Below are 20,699 nucleotides of genomic sequence, written 5' to 3'. Positions count from 1 at the left end.
CAATTTTATTTTGGCCCATGTGGTTGTAATGTAATGAAGAGTTTCTCAAGTCCTATGGAGAATGGTTGTTGTCCAAAAGATTAACATTTTCTTTCATTTCTTAAAAAATCAGTTTTAAAACAACAAAACTCTACTCTGAGTGGGACCCTCAAAGATTTTTCCCAGGAGCTTTTCTGTTTCTATTACAAGGAAGAAAATTAGAGACATTCTAAATTGAGGAAGCAGATTTTCCCTCAGAGATATTATTAAAATTCAATAGAATGAGAAACACAATTAGAAGCAGTGCTCTACTCTACTTCTAATTCCATTATGCAGAGAGAACAGAATAGGTAAAAGTGATATTGAAATGGCATCGTCTGTGGAGAAGATAGAGTTCATGTGGAAATCCAGAAGTCATAGGAGCAAGAGGAGGAGGAGGGGGAAGAACATGGTGGAGAGTCTTTGCAGAAATGGAAGGCATGCTATTACTCAATTCATTTTAATTCACTGGGCATTTGTAGAGGCCCTCCTATATGCCAGGCACTGGATTAGGTGCTGGGCATACAGAGACAAAAAGGAGCTGCATCCACTATAGATCATATGCACAAAAAGAGGAGATAGAAGTTTGGTTCAGGAAACCATGTTTTTTGGTGTGGAGGTGCAATCTAAAAGTGACAAGGCCCTGTAGTTATCCAGACATCTGCCCAAAGCAGAGCAGCCAGTACCTCAGGTACCTGAATGATGATATTTTCCTTCAGTTATTAGAAAAACTGCCTTAATGGCCTGAGAGAAGGCTGGGCTTAGAGTTAGAAAAATCTGGTTTTGGAACTGGTGATAGAGGAGGAGAGAAAAACTGTACTTAGTTTTATATGTAGCCTAGATTTTAGGAAAACTTCAGACTTTCAAAAAGTTCAGTTAGAGGATAGATAAGATTCCATGTCCTAAAATTCTTCAGCCCAAGAAGGATAAGAAGTTCTTGATATTGAAATTCTGAGGATACAGAGAGAAAAAAATTCCAACAGAGGAAAAGGACAAGTATTCTAAAGAGATTGGGGTAGATGCACAAGGAGCTCATCTATTCAGCTTAAAAATTTAAGATACATAGCATAGATGGAATTAAGAACAGATAATAGAAAGTGAGTACAAAGTTATGGCATCATCTTACAATAAATCGTGTCAGAAGTGCTAAAGCTAAGAATAAATAGGTTCATAAGGAAATCTAAGGAGGACAAAAAAGATTTTTATTTAAAGAAAGAAAACAAAACTCTCATTTAGACCCAAGAAAATCAAAGGTAGAAAGGTACTATATTTACCAAAATATTCACTATAGCCCCTTGTTTCATTTCTCCCTTTTTTTATTATTAGTAATTTGGCAAACATCAGCATTAATATTTCTCTATCATAATGGAACAAGAGGAAAAAAGGAACTATATCTTAAACCTTTATTTTCTGTCATATACAGCTTAGTTCTTTAAAAGCATATCTCAAATTTATCATGGTAGTTCCAACACTACTTAACTTAGAACCTCCTTCTCTTCTCTTGTATTTTTAAATGATTCCTTGGCACTCTTCCATTCTTTTTTCATTTTACTGTCACTACCTTCCTTTCTAGGTTCCACCCACCAACCCCCAAAGTAAAAGCTCTCCCTTGTAGAGTCCTCCCAAACAAATCCACACATTGGTCATGATTGAAAATGTGTATCTCATTCAGCACTTCTAGGCCTTCACCTTTTTGCTAAGAGGTTGGAAGTATAATTTGTCAGTCTTCTGAAGTTGTGATTGACAATAACATTTATTGTCATTCTTAAGTCTTTCACAGTTTTTTTTCCCCCTTTTTGGTGCTATACTCTTTGTATAAATTGTTCTTCTGGTCCTGCTTGATTCACACTGCATCAGTTCTCAGGTTTTTCTGAATCCTTCATTTCTTATAACTCAATAATATTCCATGACTTTCATTTACTATCATTTGTTTAGCCATTTTCCAACTGATAGACACTTTTATTCATGTTTTTTTTTTGCCACAAAAAGAGGTGTTCTAGTTATTTTTCTACACATGTCTCTTCAGTCTTTAATCACATTGGAGTATAAACCTGGGGTATAGTTCCCCAGATAGCACAGCAACTCTTTTTGTGGTAGCAAAGAACTGGAAACAGAGTGTATGACCATAATTTGGGAAATGGCTGAACAATTATGACCTGTGCACATAATAAAACATAAGTAACAGTGAATGTAGGGAATTTAGAGAAACATTGGGAGACTTAAATGAATTGATTCAGAGAGACATAAGCTAGACTAGGAAAACACTATATATAGTCACTGCAACAATGGAAAGAAAAAGAAAATGGCTCTGAGCATTTTGTAATTATAATGACCTTAGAGCTGGTCCCTGCAGAAGAGATGAAGAAACGCCACACTTTCTTTTGGGTAAGAAGCTGGCTGCTCTTGGTGTGGATTGTAGTCAGGCATGATCTGTTTGTTCATTGGTTTAGATGAACTGTTATTTTTCTTCTGCCTTGTTTGAGGGCTTAGAAGGGGAGTATATCCTAAATGAATGTTCTATTAAAGAAAAAGGCATCAATAAAACTTGTAAAATATTGGAGAAAAGAAGAAACTAGAAGGGATGGGACTACTCTTTGGATAGGATAGGAGTACCTAGTAGAGAGAAGGCAGAGCTATTCCAACTTGATTTACTCATGTTTTCTTTACCAAAAAAAATTGTTCTTTGGGACACAAAGAACAGAACCAAAATGACTAATAGAGTTGTTACCCAACATAAGTAGAGAGCTCATTGATAAGAAAGGACCTGGTTGCCCCAATTAAGTTCAGGTCCAGACTATCTATATATCTTAGGATGCTGAAAGCACTAGCAGATATGGTTGCTAAGCCATGTCAGAAATCTTAGAACAGGAAAAGGATCACAAGAATGAAGAAGGGAAAATGCCCTCCTCAAATAATGTAAATTAAATATACATTGTATAGACCATTGTATAGACCTCAAATAATGTAAATTAAATATACATTGTATAGACCATTGTATTGACTTCAAATCCTAGCAAAATTCTAGAACATGTTACTAAAGGAATGATTATCTGTGAGCATCTAGAAAAGTGGACAGTTATTTAGCACCTACTATGTGCTAGGCCTTCTGCCAGCAGTAATTATCAAGTGCCACCGTGGCTTCTTCAAGGGGGAGTTATGTCAGACTAACCTCATTTCCCTCTCTGACTGGGTGGAACCAGTATATGGGGAAGGACTTCAGGATCATGCCATATCAGGATCATTTGATAGAACTGAAGATTTTTACCTAGAGAATAGAAGACTCAGGAAGACATAGTAGTTGTCTTTATATACTTGATGATCTGTCACATGGGAGAGGATGAATATTTGTTTTGCTTGGCTCCACAGGGGGAAAAAAAATAGATAAAAGTTGTGAATGTTGGAAAAAACATTAGAATGATGAAATGGTCTGGCTTTGGGTTTGGCCTCATTGGTGTTCTTTTTTTTTTCCTTTTAAACATTATTTTATTTGGTCATTTTCAAACATTATTCATTAGAAACAAACATCATTTTCTCCCCCACCCCCCACCCCTCCCATTGGCGATGCACGATTCCTCTGGGTATCCCATGTGTCCTTGATCCGAACTCATTTCCATGTTATTGGTTTTTGCATTAGGGTGTTCATTTAGAGTCTTTCCTCAATCGTATCCCCTCCACCCCTGTAGTCAAGCTGTTGTCCATCCTCCGTGTTTTTACTCCCACCGTTTGTCCTCTGCTTGTGGGTAGTGTTTTTTTCTCCTTGATCCCTGCAGGTTGTTTAGGATCACTGCATTGCCACTAATGGAGAAGTCCATATGTTCGATTGTACCACAGTGTATCAGTCTCTGTGTACAATGTTCTCCTGGCTCTGCTCCTTTTGCTCTGCATCACTTCCTGGAGGTTGTTCCAGTCTCCATGGAATTCCTCCACTTTATTATTCCCAACATATACCACAATTTGTTCAGCCATTCCCCAATTGAAGGGCATCCCCTCATTTTCCATTTTTTTTTTTGCCACCACAAAGAGCACAGCTATGAATATTTTTGTACAAGTCTTTTTGTCCATTATCTCTTTGGGGTACAGACCCAGCAGTGCTATGGCTGGATCAAAGGGCAGACAGTCTTTTATCGCCCTTTGGGCATAGTTCCAAATTGCCCTCCAGAATGGTTGGATCAATTCACAACTCCACCAGCAATGAATTAATGTCCTGACTTTGCTACATCCCCTCCAGCATTCATTACTTTCCATAGCTGTCATGTTGGCCAATCTGCTAGGTGTGAGGTGATACCTCAGAGTTGTTTTGATTTGCATCTCTCTGATTATAAGAGATGTAGAACACTTTTTCATGTGCTTATTAATAGTTTTGATTTCTTTGGCTGAAAACTGCCTATTCATATCCCTTGCCCACTTATTAATTGGAGAATGCCTTGATTTTTTGTACAATTGATTTAGCTCTTTATAAATTTGATCACTGGTGTTCTTTAACCAAGAGCCGCATGAACATTAGCTGGGTGTGATGTTGAGGAATTTCTTGTTCAGATATGAATCTCAGATATGACTTTTGAGGTCCATTCCAGCCCTGAGATTCTATGATTTATTCATTCATTCATTTTAAATAAACCCTTACCTTCTGACTTAGTATCAGTTCTAAGACTGAAGAGCAGCAAGGGCTAGGCAATTAGGGTTAAGTGACTTGTCCAGAGACACACAGCTAAAAAGAGTCTAAGGTCAGATTTGAACACAGGTCCTCCTGGGTTTTAATTTTTTTTAATTAAAATATTTATTTAATAAAACATTTCCCATGAAGTTTTCTGAAGTTATAGAATTCAAATTGACTCCCTCTCTTTCCTTCCCCTTCCCAGAATCAACAAGCAATTCAGTCTGAGGTATACATGTATTATCATGCAAAACATGTTTCCCTATTGTTCATTTTTGTAAATGAATAATATTACAAAACCAAAACCCTAAAACATATACCCAAATAAGTGATTTAATCATATGCTTCCATCTGCATTCTTACTCCAGTAGTTACTTCTCTGGTGGTGAATAGCATTCTTTTTCATAAGTCCCTCAGAGTTGGCCTGGATCATTATATTGCTTAGTGTAGCTAAGTCTTTCACAGTTGGTTGTTCCACAATATTGCTGTTACCGTGTTCAATTTTTTCCTAATTCTGCTTATTTCACTCTGCATTAGTTCACATAGGTCTTTCCAGCTATCACCATCATAACTACAATTTGTTCAGCCATTCCTTGACTGAGTGACATCCCTTTAGTTTTCAAATTCGTTGTCACCACAAAGAGAGCTGCTAAAAATATTTTTGTACAAACAGGCCCTTTCCCATTTTTTAAAAAATATCTTTGGGTAGTGATATTTCTGGATCAGAAGGTATGCATTCTTTTATAGCCCTTTGGGCATAATTCCAAATCGCCTTCCAGAATGATTGGATCAGTCCACAATTCCACCAGCCATGCAGTAGTGTCGCAATTTTACCACATTCCCTCCAACATTTATCATTTTCCTTTATTGCTATATTGGCCAGTGTTTTAATTTGCATTTCTCTCACAAAAAGAAATTTAGAACATTTTTCATATGATTATTGATAGCTTTGATTTCTTTATCTGAAAACTGCCTATTCAGGTGGCAGCTGGGTAGCTCAGTGGATTGAGAGCCAGGCCTTGAGATGGGAGGTCCTAGGTTCAAATCTGACCTCAGACACTTTCTAGCTGTGTGACCTTGGGCAAGTCACTTCACCCCAGTTGCCTAGCCCTTACCACTCTTCTATCCAGTATTGGAGTCAATACTGTGTATTGTATGTATGTATGTATGTATGGAGACAATACACAGTATTGACTCCAAGACAAAAGGTAAGGGTTTAAAAAACAAAACAAAAAAACAACAACCTGCCTATTTATATCCTTGGATCATTTATTGGGGAATGACATGGATTCTTAGAAATTTGACTTATTTCTTTATTAATTTGAGAAATTAGACCTTTATTAGAGAGATTTGTTATAAACTTCCCCCCAATTTGTTGTTTTCCTTAGAGTCTTGGTTGTATTGGTTTTGTTTGTATAAAATCTTTTTAATTTAATATGATCAAAATTATTCATTTTATATCTTGCAATGTTCTCTATCTCTTGTTTGGTCATAAATTCTTCCCTTCTCCATAGATCTGACAGGTAAACTCTTCTATGTTCCCCTAATTTACTTATAATATTACTATTTTTTAAAAATTAATTTATTTAGTCAATTTAGAACATTATTCCTTGGTTACAATAATCACATTATTTCCCTCCCTCCACTCCACCCACCCTTCCTGCAGTCGATGCGCAATTTCATTGGGTATTACTTGTGTCCTTGATCAGAACCTATTTCTACATTGTTGGTGTTTGCATTAGGATGTTCATTTAGAGTCTACCTCCCCAGTTATATGCCCTTGACCCATGTATTCAAGCAGTTGTTTTTCTTCTGTGTTTCTACTCCCACAGTTTTTCCTCTGAATGTGAATAGTGGTTTTTCTCATAGATTTCTCCAAGTTGTTCAGGATCACTGCATTGCCACTAATGGAGAAGTCCATTACATTTGATTATACCACAGTGTATCAGGCTCTGTGTACAGTGTTCTCCTGGTTCTGTTCCTCTCACTCTGCATCAGTTCCTGGAGGTTGTTCCAGTTCCCATGGAATTCCTCCACTTTATTATTCTTTTGAGCACAATAATATATAATATTACTCTTTATGTTTAAATCATATACTGGTTTTGACCTTATCTTGGTGTAGAGCAGTGATGGTGAAACTTTTAGAGATGGAGTGCCCAAACTGCACCCTCATGCTACATGTGAGCTGTCCCCTTATCCCAGACAAGGGAGGGAAGAAGTGCTTCCATTGGACTACTGGGCAGAAGGGTGGGTCATGTGAGAAATTACCTCATGTGTGTGGAGGGCGGGGGAGGGAGCAGCCCCCTCCAGCATAGGCTCACTAACACGGATATAGGGTGTGAGACGTTGATCTAAACCTAATTTTTGCCATATTGTTTTCCAATTTTCTCAACAGTTTTTGTCAAATAGTGAGTTCTTATCCCAAAAGCTGGGATCTTTAGGTTTATCAAATACTAGATTGCTAAGGTCATTTACTCTCAGTCTATTTCACTGATCCTCCCTTCTATTTCCTGGCCTGTACCAGATTGTTTTGATAACAATGGCTTTATAGTATAGTTTAAGATATGGTACTGCTAGGCCCCCATCCTTCACATTTTTTTCATTAGTTCCCTTGATATTCTTGATTTTTTGTTCTTCCAGATGAACTTGTCATTATTTTTCTATGAAACTATGAAATAGTTTTTTGGTACTTTGATTGCTATGGCACTGAATAAGTAAATTAATTTAGGTAGTATAGGTTCTGTGATTTTTAAGATTATATACTTAACTCTATTTTCCAACTATAAGGTGAATAGAATAAATAGAAATGAACTCTGTATATTCTATAAGAATTCTAGTTTCAACAAATATTTTTTAAAATTTTGAATTGCTAAATTACAGAAATTACAGGTAGAAGGAGTTAGTTGATATGCAGTGATTAGAGGACTAGACCTGAAATAAGAAAAGACATGAGTTTGCATCTGACCTTAAATACTAATTATGTGACCTTGAGTAAGTCCCTTAGCTTCTGTCTTTCTCAGTTTCTTCATCTGTAAAATGGAACTAATAATCTTCCAGGGTTGTTATGAAGATAAAATGACATATTTGTAAAATACTTTACAAAATACTTTGTAAACCTTAAAGTGCTATAGAAATGCTATCATTATTATTATTAAATTAGGTATAGTGTAAGAATGAGTGTCTGGTTGAAGCCTTGGTGGAGTCAGAGGGCCTGGGTCAACATCTCAGTTATCCTACTTGAAGGCGTAAAGGATAATTTTTGCATTGTGACCTAAATTATATTAATTATTGGTCACCATGGATATCCCACATAATAAAATAAAAATACCTAAGTCAGTCTGAAATTTTATGGTCATTTAATTAATATAGTGGAAAGAAATTAAGAAGAAAGGAGAAGGAAAGGGTGTAGGATTTTCTCCCGCCTGGCTTATACTGGGAGGAAAGATTAGGGGATCTAAAAAGTAAGGGTTTGGAGTGCGAAAGAGGAAGGAATCAGCCTGAACTCCAAGAGGGCTCAGCCAAAATGCCTGAACCTGAAATGGCTCAAGGGAAAACTCACCACCAAAACCCAGACAAATAACTGCCACCATGCCAAGATGTTGGAATGCTTAGCACGCTGCCAGCCAGAGACGCCTCTCTGGGAAAAGTGAGAGGAGAGGAAGTGACATGCCTTATATAGATGGTTTTACATCACTTTCCTGCATCTCATCTGTACCAATTATAGCTTAGCTTGACTTAGGACAGCCCAGGGGTCTGTCTGCTTTTTCTGCACATGTCTCTTGAAGGCCATTTCCTCAGATACTTAATCCTTGAGTATGGTGCAGACATACCTGACCTTGTTAAACTAAGTAGGGTGGAGCAATGTAGAGTTCTCAAGACCTGATTCTGTTAAACCAAATATCTCCAGTGTTACTAATCAGGAAATAGCTAAATCAGATCTTCTAAAGTACCGTTTGATTAGGGTGGAGTAGTTTTAAAATTCACAAAGGCCAGATGGCCTTGATCAGGTTGCAGAATTTTTCCACCTCTGGTGCATCATTTGTAAAATGAGGGCATGAGATTCCATCTCTTTAAGGTCTCTTCTGTATAGAAATAATAGAATCCTGTGATTTTCCACATTACTGAATATGAACAAAATCGGAAACTTTTGTACAGATGTAAAACCTTTTTATTCTTGTACTGGAGGAGAGGAGGTTCACATCCCAGCTTCACCAGGGATCCAAAGCTTCCTGGAGCCACAGTCCCATGTTTAAAATGGAATCCTGATAACCTAGATTCTCTCTTGTCTCAGAGTTCCATCCTTTAGGGGCAACACATGGGTTTGAGCTGAGGATCTAATGAGGCAGATTGTACGAAAGTACTTTGTAACAGTAACATAGCAGTTATCGTTATGCACCACATCATCCATTCTTGGATTTATTTGTCCACTTTTAGAAAAAATAGAACTTTAAATTAACCTTCAATGGCAAAGTAATTGCCAAGGGAAAATCAAATCATTGAATCATTTTCTACTCCATCCCATACGCAAAGGGAACAGTTTTCCCCATATCCACTTGCTGGGCAAGAGAAAACACTTTGCACATAAATCCCATCTCCAAGCTGTCACCAGAAGCCAGCCAAGCCTTAGCCATGTCCCACTCTGCCTATGCCCTGAAGCTGTCTCTGCTGCTTTCTGTTGGAGCTATCTTGGTCACTGTTTTCTTTTGTTTGTGCCCTATAACTTATGTATCCACATCCGAGTTGTTCCTCTTACATTCTAAACTCTCAGAAGCTCTGAAGGGTTGAGTCCTATTAATAGCTGAGGTTTCCCTATTAGGTAGACACTCAAGTTTTTGTTGATTTGATTCAACACCCCCTTTAGAAAATACTTCTGAGTACCTGAAAAGAAGCAGACACACAGAGCACAGCCCCATGTTTCTCTCTCAGGAATACTGAAGTCCAGCTAGATGGTTTTAATTGCCTTGGTTATCACATACATGGCATCATGCATTTCCTAAGGGCAGAGCACTGAGCTAGGTGCAGAGTGAAAAGACCTAGAGGAATGTACAGCCATTTCATATTTGTTTAAGAATCTGTTCTCTTCCCTGTTGACCAGAATTTTGTCAGGTGGAAGAGATATTTTTGTAGCACATTTCTGTGAAGGGTTTACACTATATCAACCTGTAATTTAGAACATTAATCCGCTACAACCATTTAATTTATAATGTTTCCCTGTGTTCAGGCAGTAATTCAGCATTCCTTCGAGTGGTGAGGTGTCGATCTCTTGCTGAAGAATATGGTTTGGACACTGTTAACAAGGATGAAATTAGTAAGTAGATTTGATCTTCAAATTTCTATCTTACTACCTTTAAGTAATTCTTTCAAAAGAGCTTCAGCTGTTTTTCTGCACATTTCAATGTTGGCATGCAGTCATAGGCAACCTCACAGAGAAATGACAATTATTATTCTGTAGTACACGGTGGGATCCCCTGTAGGGGTCACGTGAAGCCTTCATCACTATGACCCTGCCTAAACTTGGATAACAGCTCTTATTTTTCCCAGATAATACTGAGATGAAGGGTTAGGTTTCCAGTATTTCTGCAGCAATCGTTTTTACAACCAGAAACTATATTTTTACCATCCAAAATGTAAGGGCCAGAATGTAAGGGGTTAAAATTAAAGGGTTGGACTAAATTATTTAAGAGTATGGTTGCCAGGAATTATTACTCAATTCCAAATGATTTTTTATGGTAATTTATTTACAAAAGGAGAAAGTAAAAGTGAGAAAATCAGAGAGAGTAGATGTTTACTCCTGTCTGAACCAGGCAGGGCTTAAGAGGCCCCAGCAAAGGGGACCCAGAGGCAAATTAGACAAGAGTTTTAGCCATGAGGCCTCTTCCAAGTCTAGGGGCCTCTCCGGAGGTTAGTATCTCCAGAACAAGTCAGAGAAAGGAGTCAGCCTTTCTCACTCACCCACATGGTAATACTAATAGAAGCAGCCAGAGCTCCTCCAAGATCAAGTTGTAGATGAAAGACCTTATCACAGGAAGTTCTTGGCATTTTTAAAGACCATTCCTTTTCTTCACTTCCTGTGCCTTCCTTCCATTTTATGTGGACCAATTACAGCTAAGCTTTGCCCAGGGGGCAGTCAGTGGGTTCTGATTTGTCATCCACTTTCTCTCTCTCACTCTTGTCTCTGTCTCTGTCTCTCTCTGTCTCTGTCTCTGTCTCTCCCTCTCTCTCTCTCTCTCTCACACACACACACACACACACACACACACACACACACACACACACACACCACACCACACCACACCACACCACACCACACCACACCACACCACACCACACCACACCACACCACACCACACCGCCCCAGGTAACAGAACTCCCCCACTTAAGGATAAGAATACGCTTCTGGTGATTAAATCTAAAAAATAGGCAGGGGAGAGTTAATCCCATCTTCACAAAAAAGTGGTAATCAACCTTCCTGAGAGGGAAAAACCTTGTGCTTTTGTATGCATTTATATGTAGAAAGCCAAATGATTAAAATATATTTAAAATTATTTTGAATTGTTAAAAAACTAATTTAACTAAAAACAGACTATCAATTTAATATGACTAATGAAGTATTAGTTGTATTTCAGTTACGAAAACAGATAACTTTCAGATTAGTATCTGAACTGAGCTTCAAGTGACCTTTTTTTCTCCACTTTGATATGATTTTACATTTTAAAGTCAATTGTTGGGGAGAGGAGTCAAGATGGTAGCTTAGAAATAGCAAAAATCAGTTCCTCTGTGAATACCCTTCCACACCAGTCAAAAACAAAGTGCTTCAAGGGGGACAGAAAACCAAATTCAGCAATAAGATGGAGCAACAGAACCCTCCTGCTCAATTCAACTTATTAAATTATTTATTCATCTAGTCTCTTATTAAACAATATAACAAGGTATAGAATATGTTTCTCCATAGCACCTTTCCTGTGAAAGGTATGCTTATCATTCAGTAATATTAAAAAGTTCCTTTAAAAACAGTATCCTAAGAAATATTTAGTTCAATAAAATATGTATTGTCTATAATTAGAAAATTCTTTGCCAGTGACAGTAACAATGAAGGGAATAAATAATATTTAATGACATGACATTGAACTGCTGATAGGTTTAAAATTTGTTCTGTCATTCTCTACTTCACAAATCTAGATTTTGTATTTTCAGATTTAAATGAATATTCATATGTGGTTAATCACACAAACTTTAGAGTCTGAAATATTTATATTTGAAGCAGAAAGTGATTTTTTCCCCTCTTTAATCATAGTATTTACTATCTTTCTAAGCCATACCATAGATTCATTAGTGAAAAATGTTTTATTGGTGCCTTTTGTTACTTTACAGTAATTACAGGATACATCCCTCCCCACAACAACAACCACCACAAAACATTTCATGAAAACCATAGATATTCTCCTTTTCCCACACCCTGTCAGGTGGGATATGATTCCACATGATGTTTCTTTTGATGATTTGTGCCCTCCATGATTAAGGACAGTAGAAGTATTCATATACTCATTTTTACCACTGAAGGCCTATGTAGATAGTTGTGATTGTTAATTTGTATGTGTGATACCAGATGTATTTATAAAGTCTGCTATTGGGTCATGGTTACATGATAATCAAAGATTAACATATTACCAAGTAGAGAGCAGAATTGAGAATTCAAGAAATATTATAGAGGTAGATTTTTTTGTTAATTCAACAATCATTTGTCAAGTGCCTGCCATTATCCAGGTGCTCTGGTAGGCATTGGAAACTCAGAGATGCTTACGTTCTGCTGGGAAGACAGCTTTTTAAAAAGAAGCATTTCTGTTGCTATTTTGTAAAGACTGACTTGGGCTCCAAATGACTTCATTTTGTGCTTAATTATTTTACTAGTAATAGTTTTGCTATATACAATGTGACCTTGGGCAAACCTCTGAAGCTCTTTAGGCCTTAGCAATGGAGTGCAATGGAAAGAATGCTGAGTCTTTAGGTTAGAGACCCTTGGTTTATAGCCTACCTCTGCTCTGTTTCCGACTTTTGGCAGATAACTTCACATCTCAGTTCCTCAGTTTCTTCATCTGAAAGTGAACTCAATATGTGATCCCATAAATTTGAATGATTCTTCCATCTCTAATTCCTGTAATCCTACTCTTAGCAATATGTAATACTTTAGTGGCAAAATCAGCATATGCACTAAAACTAGTTATGTCCTAAAATATTCTATCCATTACATTTTTCTTCCAAGTTTCTTATTGTGTGATATATTCAAATAAGATTTATTTTCTCCCTTTGCCTTTTGCAGCTTCCAGCATGGATAACCCAGATAGTGAGATAGTATTATACTTAATGATACGAGCAGTTGATAGATTCCAAAAACAGTATGGAAGATATCCAGGTAACTATTTCATGAACATCACAAATATCAGCAAAAGTTCAGATTTGTAAATTATATTCAGAAAGTACTTTCAGAGAATTCATATTAGGGGTACTTATATTTTTTACAGGGAATGGAGTAGATTATGAACATTTTACAATTTTCTAACCCTGTTTTTAAATTTTAAAAAATGCGCATGCAAATATTTGCAAAACATATTGATAAGGGGCAGCTGGGTAGTTCAAGGGATTGAGAGAGACAGGCTTAGAGACAGGAGGTCCTAGGTTCAAATCTGGCCTCAGAAGCTTTTCAATTTTTTAAATTTCCTTATATCCCTGGCTTAGTATATGGGAATCAGAGACTGTTTTGGTAATCTCAAGGTCTAGTATTGTACTAGAGAGACTATCATTAATAAAATTATTAATATTATTTATAGTCACTGTTGCACAGCATGGGGTATAGTATAAACCCTACCTGAAACCACCTATCTCCCCCCCACTCCCACCCCCCAGCTTGCTATTTTAATTGGCTAGCCTAATGAAAAGCTCTGTTGTTATACTCATACCAGCTATCATATTTGATTTGAAGAGGATTAAGAAATAAATGCAGACTTAGATTAGGATATTTTTTAAAATTTCATTTAAGTTATGACTGCCTTTTTTCCTTTTACATTACTCCAATAAGAGCAGGAATGAATGTTTATATACTGAATTCAGAGTGTAACATTTAGGTCCTGAGCAGGGCAGGGTTTGTGGTGTAGTCCCAAAATCAGGAAGACCTGGGTTCAAATGCTTTCTCTCAGCACATTCTGGAAGGGTCACCCTGGGCAGGCCACTTAACTCCTTAGTTCCTGAGGCCCTGTGTGAGACAGAGTAGATGGCAGTCTGCATCAGCAGAAAGCAGAGACAAGGTTTCTTCACCAGGTGTTCTCTATACCACTGTACTGAGAAGTCTCCAAGCCTGTCCAGTCCCCTTATGAACATTATGTAGGATGTAAAAGTGCATAAAGATTATAAAAAGCTCAAGACTAAATATAAGCTAGCCATTAATTGTTGATGCGATTTGTCTTTAAATGAAAAATAACTTAAATTTATTTTATTAGGTGTTTATAACTATCAAGTTGAAGAAGATATAGGGAAATTGAAATCTTGCTTGACCAGCTTCCTTCAGGAATATGGTTTATCTGTAATGGTAAAAGATGATTATGTCCATGAATTGTAAGTAATCTATTTTTAGTAATATTCACAATAACAATAGTGAATTATTTTAATGGCCTAAGACTAACTCAGAGATGTTTTTCTTGGTGCTTATGTAGCTGTCGGTACGGAGCTGCTGAGCCTCATACAATTGCAGCATTCTTGGGAGGTAAGTTTTATAGAAAAGGCTCATATTTGATTATATTTTTACTTGGCTACTTTCTGAGAAAGTAAAATATTTTACCTTTTAAAAAAATCCTTTGCCATATAAGATAAAATAGAATAAACTTTTCAGCTGTTAAATTTCTAATGATGGAGGCTGGCATTAGGCAGTGAGGGGCAGTAATAGAACTGTCATACTCTGAAATCTTGTAATTCTCACCAGTTAGCACTGGTTAAACATCAAATCTGGAGTTTCAGAATTAGTCAAGCATGAATTGTAGAATCTGTATTGTTGATCAGTTACTCATTCTGTATCATCAGTTACCTATACTGGGCATTGGCTTTGTGCCCAATCTATTTTATTCATTACTCGTGTTGTTCTTGACTTTAGTTCTGAACTATTAGACATAATTACCTAAAATGGTCATCTACTGGGTTGCATCTGGTGGCTCCCCCTGCACCCCCATTCCAGAAGGGTAGTAAGACCTCTCCCATGTTGACAAATGATGATAAGGTGGACAATGGGGGGAACATGACACATGCACACCAAGGACTCTTGGTAATCCAGAAGGATCTCCCAAACCTGCTCATGCTCTTTATGATGTATATGTCAAACCCCAAATCACACCTTCACCTGAATTTCACAATGCCCATTTTCCAGGGTTTTCTGGAGTGGAAAATGATAAGCCCCCAGACCCTAGTAAATATGCAAACCCTGATGGGGGAGAGGGAGCTGCTATTCCACACCTGGAGGATTGCTATTCTGTCAGCTGTAGAGAGCCTACTCTACTAGCTCCCAGGCTAATCTGTCAGCCCTCTAGCTACTTGAGTAGCCCCTAGTCTATCCCATCAACTATTAGGCTATTATACCATCTTAAACACCTCTTCTTCAAATCAAATTCTTACATCTGTATTGAACAGTCTTGAGTCTCCCATTCTTGGGGTGAAATCCTGCTACAAAATTGGGTGTCTTTCTCCCATAACATTAATGGATGAATATTCTTAACTAAAGTCCTCTTTCAGTAGCTTCTAATGGTGTAGAAATGACACTGGATTCCTGAAGGTTTTGCCAGTGGAATGCAATTTCTGGTAGGCCTTGTCAAACTGGAAAGAAAGAAAGGCTTCAAGAACAGTCCTAATGACAAGCCCAGGTCTTATCACCAGATCATCAGTAGCAGGTTGATGGATTTTTCAGCCAGAACAAGTATTTACTAAATTATCCTCTGACAACTTAGTAGATCTACATTATGCACTATGATTAGGAAATCCCCATTCTAATAAAATCATACATCTTTCAAGTATTTAAGTAGTGAGTATGACAGCTAAAATTTATGTTATCTTCAGTTTTAATAGTCATGATTAAAACTTGATGAAAAAACATATCTTATGTACATAGAATCCAGAAACAGTAAAGGCTTAGTTTTTTCCCCTGAGGTTGTTAATGTTTATAATAAATGTAATTAATTACTTTAAAAATTCCTTTTAAAAGGATTATTTCCTAAATAAGGAATTGAACTATATATATCCTAAAAGGCCAGACTTTCAATACTATTTTTTCTCTGACAAAAATTGAAATCAAATCCACTATTTTTAAGGCAATGAAGGGGAGAATTTTTAAGAAATAGAAATAAAATGATGCCAAGGTATCCAGTCATTCTAAAAATATACTTAAAAACTAATCTCCCAGGTGTAATCTCCAAAGCTTATTAATTGGCTTGAAATTTTTGTTTATCTTTTTAAAACTATGTGATCAAAGTAAATTTAAATCAGGAAATTGTTATTCTTAATAGAAAAATTGCCTTCATCATATATACCTGTGTGTGTATATACAAATGCAATACAACATTAAAAAAATAATTCTTATTGAGTTTTACCCCTCTTCTTTTTCTGATTGGGTCAGCTTATTAATTATAATAATAATTACTATTATATTTTTACTAAACCCTTTGAGATATAGAAATTTAGGGAAGTTGCTATGCTATACCCCAAATTTGGTATTATTCAATAGTCACAAATAATAACTGATCATTTGGCAGAACTGACCAGTCAACTGATAAAGTACTCTAGTCAACACTGGCCGGTGAGAAGCCCTCCTTGCATCTGGAATGAAGCTGAAACTTACATATGACTTGCTCATGTCCTCATTTTCATCCTACATAATCATATCCTGTATCTCTATAAGTGAAGAAGTTCTGTTCAGAGTTTTCAGCACTGTAGAATGGAGCTTTTTTGGGTTTGCATTTTAACAAGTAGTTGATGTAGCCTTATAGTATTCCAGATACAAAAAAAGTCATCAGCCTCTGTTTCATTTATTTGTCGTCTGTATTCAAAATTCACAATATTTAGAGAAAAAAGTCCCAGTTTTCTCTCCCCATATACACATCCTCCACATACTGTAGTCATTTATTTCATTGGTAAAGGGAATTGCTGGTGAGGAGACATAGCCTTTAGTGATGCTAATCACTAATCATTTGGCAACATATGTGTGCATGTACACACATTTATAAATACAATGCATGTCCACACAATCCAGTGTACACACAAACACATATAACATACATAATACACACACACACACACACACACACACACACACACATATATATATAACTCATATTTAATGTGAGGGACATTTAGAGGTTAAATAACTTGGTTAGGATCACAGATATATGTCAGAAGGGGGACTTAAACCTAGATCTTTCTTACTGGCTGGCTCTCTGTCCGTTATACCACACTGTTGATCATATTTAGAGAAAATACACCTTTTAACCTATTTTCTTTAAAACATGATGTATATATAAAGAGTTTATAAAAAATTGTCCTTCACTTTTATATGGAGATATTTTTAAAATGATATCTTGGGATTTGACATTAATATGATAGAGTTCTAATTTTTTTCTTAATTTAAATTTTAAACAACTATGTTGAACTGTTTTTAAAACTTTTTTTTCTAATTTTTCTTTCATAGGAGCAGCTGCTCAGGAGGTTATTAAAATAATTACAAAACAGTTTGTAATTTTTAATAATACCTATATTTACAGTGGTATGTCACAAACCTCAGCAACTTTCCAGTTGTAGAAAAAATTACAGTATGTTAACAACATGTTAATACTTAAGATAATAATTAACCAGGTTGTACTAAGTTCTGTATAATTCTGCCAATACATGGTAGCTAAATTGTTTCCTTATTAAACATTAAAAGTGATTTTTAAAAAAAAATTGTGATGTCATTCTTGATTGTTTTGGAGGGGGTAGTAGTATAGCCAACGTTTTTACAGGACACCCATGCTGAATTTAATTCAATAAATGTAGTATGGTATTTATAAGTTGTTTATCATCATCATTTTTTAATAAATTAAAAATGAATTAAAAGAATACATAAAATGATAAGAGCTGGGAAGAATCTTAATCTAATCTAACTTTCTCATTTTGTAGATGAGAACATTAAACCATTACATGTATCCTTGATCCCAGGACCTCCCCTTCTCTTTTGTGATTCTTGCTCCATCAGGCATCTCTCTCTTCTCATGCATCTTCAATCTCACCTATTTTCTTTCTTTCTTAAAATTAAAATGTTTATTTTCAGTTCCACATTCTCTCCTTTCTTCTACTTTCTCCCTCACTCATTAAATGGAAAAGACATGAAAAAGGATACCCATTATCTATATGAAGACATACAAAATATTTCCACATTAGCCATATTGTTGGGGAGGGGGAAGGCAAGAAAAATAAAGTGAAAAAAAATGCTTTAATCTGTAGTTCTGTCCCTGGAGATGGATAGAATTTTTCACCTAAAGCCCTTCAGAACTGTCATGGATCAGTGTACTGATCAGAGTAGCTGACTGTTGAGATTAAAATTCCCTGGAGACTGTATATTAATTTATAAATAGTGACAGTGGGTTGGAGAGAAAAGGCATATATAATCACTTGGCCAGTCTAATCTCTGTTCACTTATAGAGACTGTGAGGTACCACTAGGGAAGTAAGAAAAGAGACCATGCTGCTTCCTAGGCAAGAAAGCACAAACTTCCTTGATTTAGCACTTATACTGTACCCCAGTGATGGCACTTTTTCTGGGTCTCCCTGGTTGGACAGACATAACTTCATTCCCAGTCAGGCTGGTCTTCTGGACGTCAGGAGTCATGTGGGACAAGAAGAAAGTGTCTTCTGGAATGCCAGGGAGCCACGTGGCATTCTTATACAGATAAACCTCAGGCCTTATTCTCAACCAAAGGGTTGGGGGAGAGACTGAAGTAGATTTTTAAAATATTCCTTTTACAACAGAAAGGAATACAGATTGATGTTAAATTCACACCTATGTCTTTCACAGAAACATTCTTAGTCTCTTAATATTCCTCCCTAATAGGTTCTCTTTGATCCAGTGACACTGGCCTCCTGGCTTGCCACAAAAAAGACATTTGGTCTTTTGGCTCCAGGAGGCTCTGGGCATTTTCACTGACTGTCCTTGATGCCAGGATTACTCTCCCTCCTTCACACAGACTATTGACCGTCTTAGCTTCCTTTGATTCCAGGCTACTCCATCTTTTACAGGAAGTATTTCCTAACCCCTCCAAATTTTGGTGCCTTCCTTCTACTATCTTCTGTTAATTCTGTATATAGCTTGCTTTGCATTTGCTTGTTTGTATCTTGTTTCTCCCCATTAGCTTTTGTCTCCTTTGATATCCTTAAAAGTTAGCACGTGCCTGGCACATAGTAGGTATTTAATAAGTGATTGATTGTTGATTAATTTGAAACCAAATCTTCTAAGTAGTATTCTTTTATATTGTCACACCAATTTCACTAAGGTCTTCTCCAGAGACCATAAACCAGTCACTGTTCCTTTAAAGAGGATTTAGAATCTTGAAGCTGTCCATTTAAATGCTATTCTAAAGAGTATGTTAATAAGTGATAGCTTGGCCATTCCCCAAGATATTAGCAGTCAAAAGAAAAGAACATTTCTCAAAAAATAATGGCAAACTATTTACAACAAAATCAAAGAAAGCTTCAAATTACTAATGATATCAAGAAGAATTTACTAAGTCTTTACTAGCTGGTTCCATGCACTGTGCTAAACTCCCAGGACACAAAGGCAAAACCATGTCCTTGCCTTAGAGGAGTTTACATTCTAAGTAGGGAAGAGAACATGTAGATAACTAGGGACATAAAAGATACAGTAGATGGAAGGTAGTCTTAGAGGAACGACTTGGGAGAAAGGCAGAGACCCCAAAGGACTCCAAGTAATGGGATTTCTGCTGAATGTTGAAGGAAAATAAGGACCACCTAACAGGAGGGGAGGGAGAGAGGGGTGCATTCTAGCCCTGGAGAACAGTGACTGCAAAGATAGGAGGTGGATTGGAGAGCTCATGAAGAGGAATGAAATGTAAACGGTAAGAAGGAAATGTCTTTTTCAGTCCTTTAAAGCACTAATAACACTAATTTGTGGCATTTAAACCTAGATGGTTGGGGATTTGTGGAGGGGGGGAAACGAGATTTGTGACTGAGAGTTTTGAGCAAAATTACTAGACAAGTAGAACTGGCAGTCACCTGGAGAGAGAAGATGATTGAAACCATGGGAGTTGATGAAATCACCAAGCAAAACAGTAGAGAAGGAGAAGAGGACATCAACTGCTATGTGGCATGCTGTGCAAAGAAAGCCATAGATTTAGAGCCAAAGGATCTGACATCAGGCTTAGCGACTTAATATTGCTGGTGGTTTGCTCAGGACACTCTCCCTCACCAGCCTTCGCTTTCCTCATATAAACAATGAATGGGTTGGACAACATGATTTTAATGATACTTTCCAGTTCTATGGGCCTCTGCTGTTCAAAAGCATTCTATAGCACCCCCCTCCCTATAGAAAAAAAAAAATCCTAGGTAGGCATGAATTCAGGCCCCCTATAGCCTGGCTCCCATCTGCCTTCCAGCTTCATTCTTGCCTACTCCTTTCAGTGTATTTTCCATCTAAATCAGCCCTGCTAGCCTTTGCATCTCCTTGGATTTGCCCAAGTGGTCTCTTTCCCCATCGCTACCTCAGAAAACAGGCTTCAGCCTCTAACACCCATCCTCTTCAGTGAAGCCTTCCCTGCCTCCCACCTGGTCGTGTTCTTAATTGCCTCAGTTTACCCTGTATTGTACCCATTTGTATACAGGTTGTAACATATTACAGGATTCATGTCATACCCTATAACAGCACAACATATGTGCTACATGTGGATCATACAATCCCATCCCATGTCATATCCTGTAACATAATGTGTCATACCCTGTAACCCAGGAGAGCG

The 20,699-nt window shown here is 36.9% G+C and overlaps 1 protein-coding gene across 1 annotated transcript in view; it reads left to right on the top strand.

Annotated features, from left to right (window-relative positions):
• Nucleotides 1-17,638, top strand: part of NAE1 (NEDD8 activating enzyme E1 subunit 1) — a 50,347-nt gene extending 32,709 nt beyond the window's left edge. The window contains exons 16-20 of the mRNA XM_001372027.4: nt 9,894-9,980; nt 12,990-13,082; nt 14,164-14,278; nt 14,377-14,426; nt 17,388-17,638. Of these exons, the coding sequence (XP_001372064.1) occupies nt 9,894-9,980; nt 12,990-13,082; nt 14,164-14,278; nt 14,377-14,426; nt 17,388-17,497 (455 nt within the window). The 3' untranslated portion in view covers nt 17,498-17,638. The remainder of the gene's footprint in view (nt 1-9,893; nt 9,981-12,989; nt 13,083-14,163; nt 14,279-14,376; nt 14,427-17,387) is intronic.
• The last annotated feature ends 3,061 nt before the right edge of the window (nt 17,639-20,699 follow it).

Source organism: Monodelphis domestica, chromosome 1 (assembly GCF_027887165.1).
Source record: "Monodelphis domestica isolate mMonDom1 chromosome 1, mMonDom1.pri, whole genome shotgun sequence".
In the NCBI taxonomy this organism is placed as follows: Eukaryota; Metazoa; Chordata; class Mammalia; order Didelphimorphia; family Didelphidae; genus Monodelphis; species Monodelphis domestica.
Note: the sequence above shows the minus strand (reverse complement) of the source record. Positions and strands in the feature narration are given on the sequence as shown.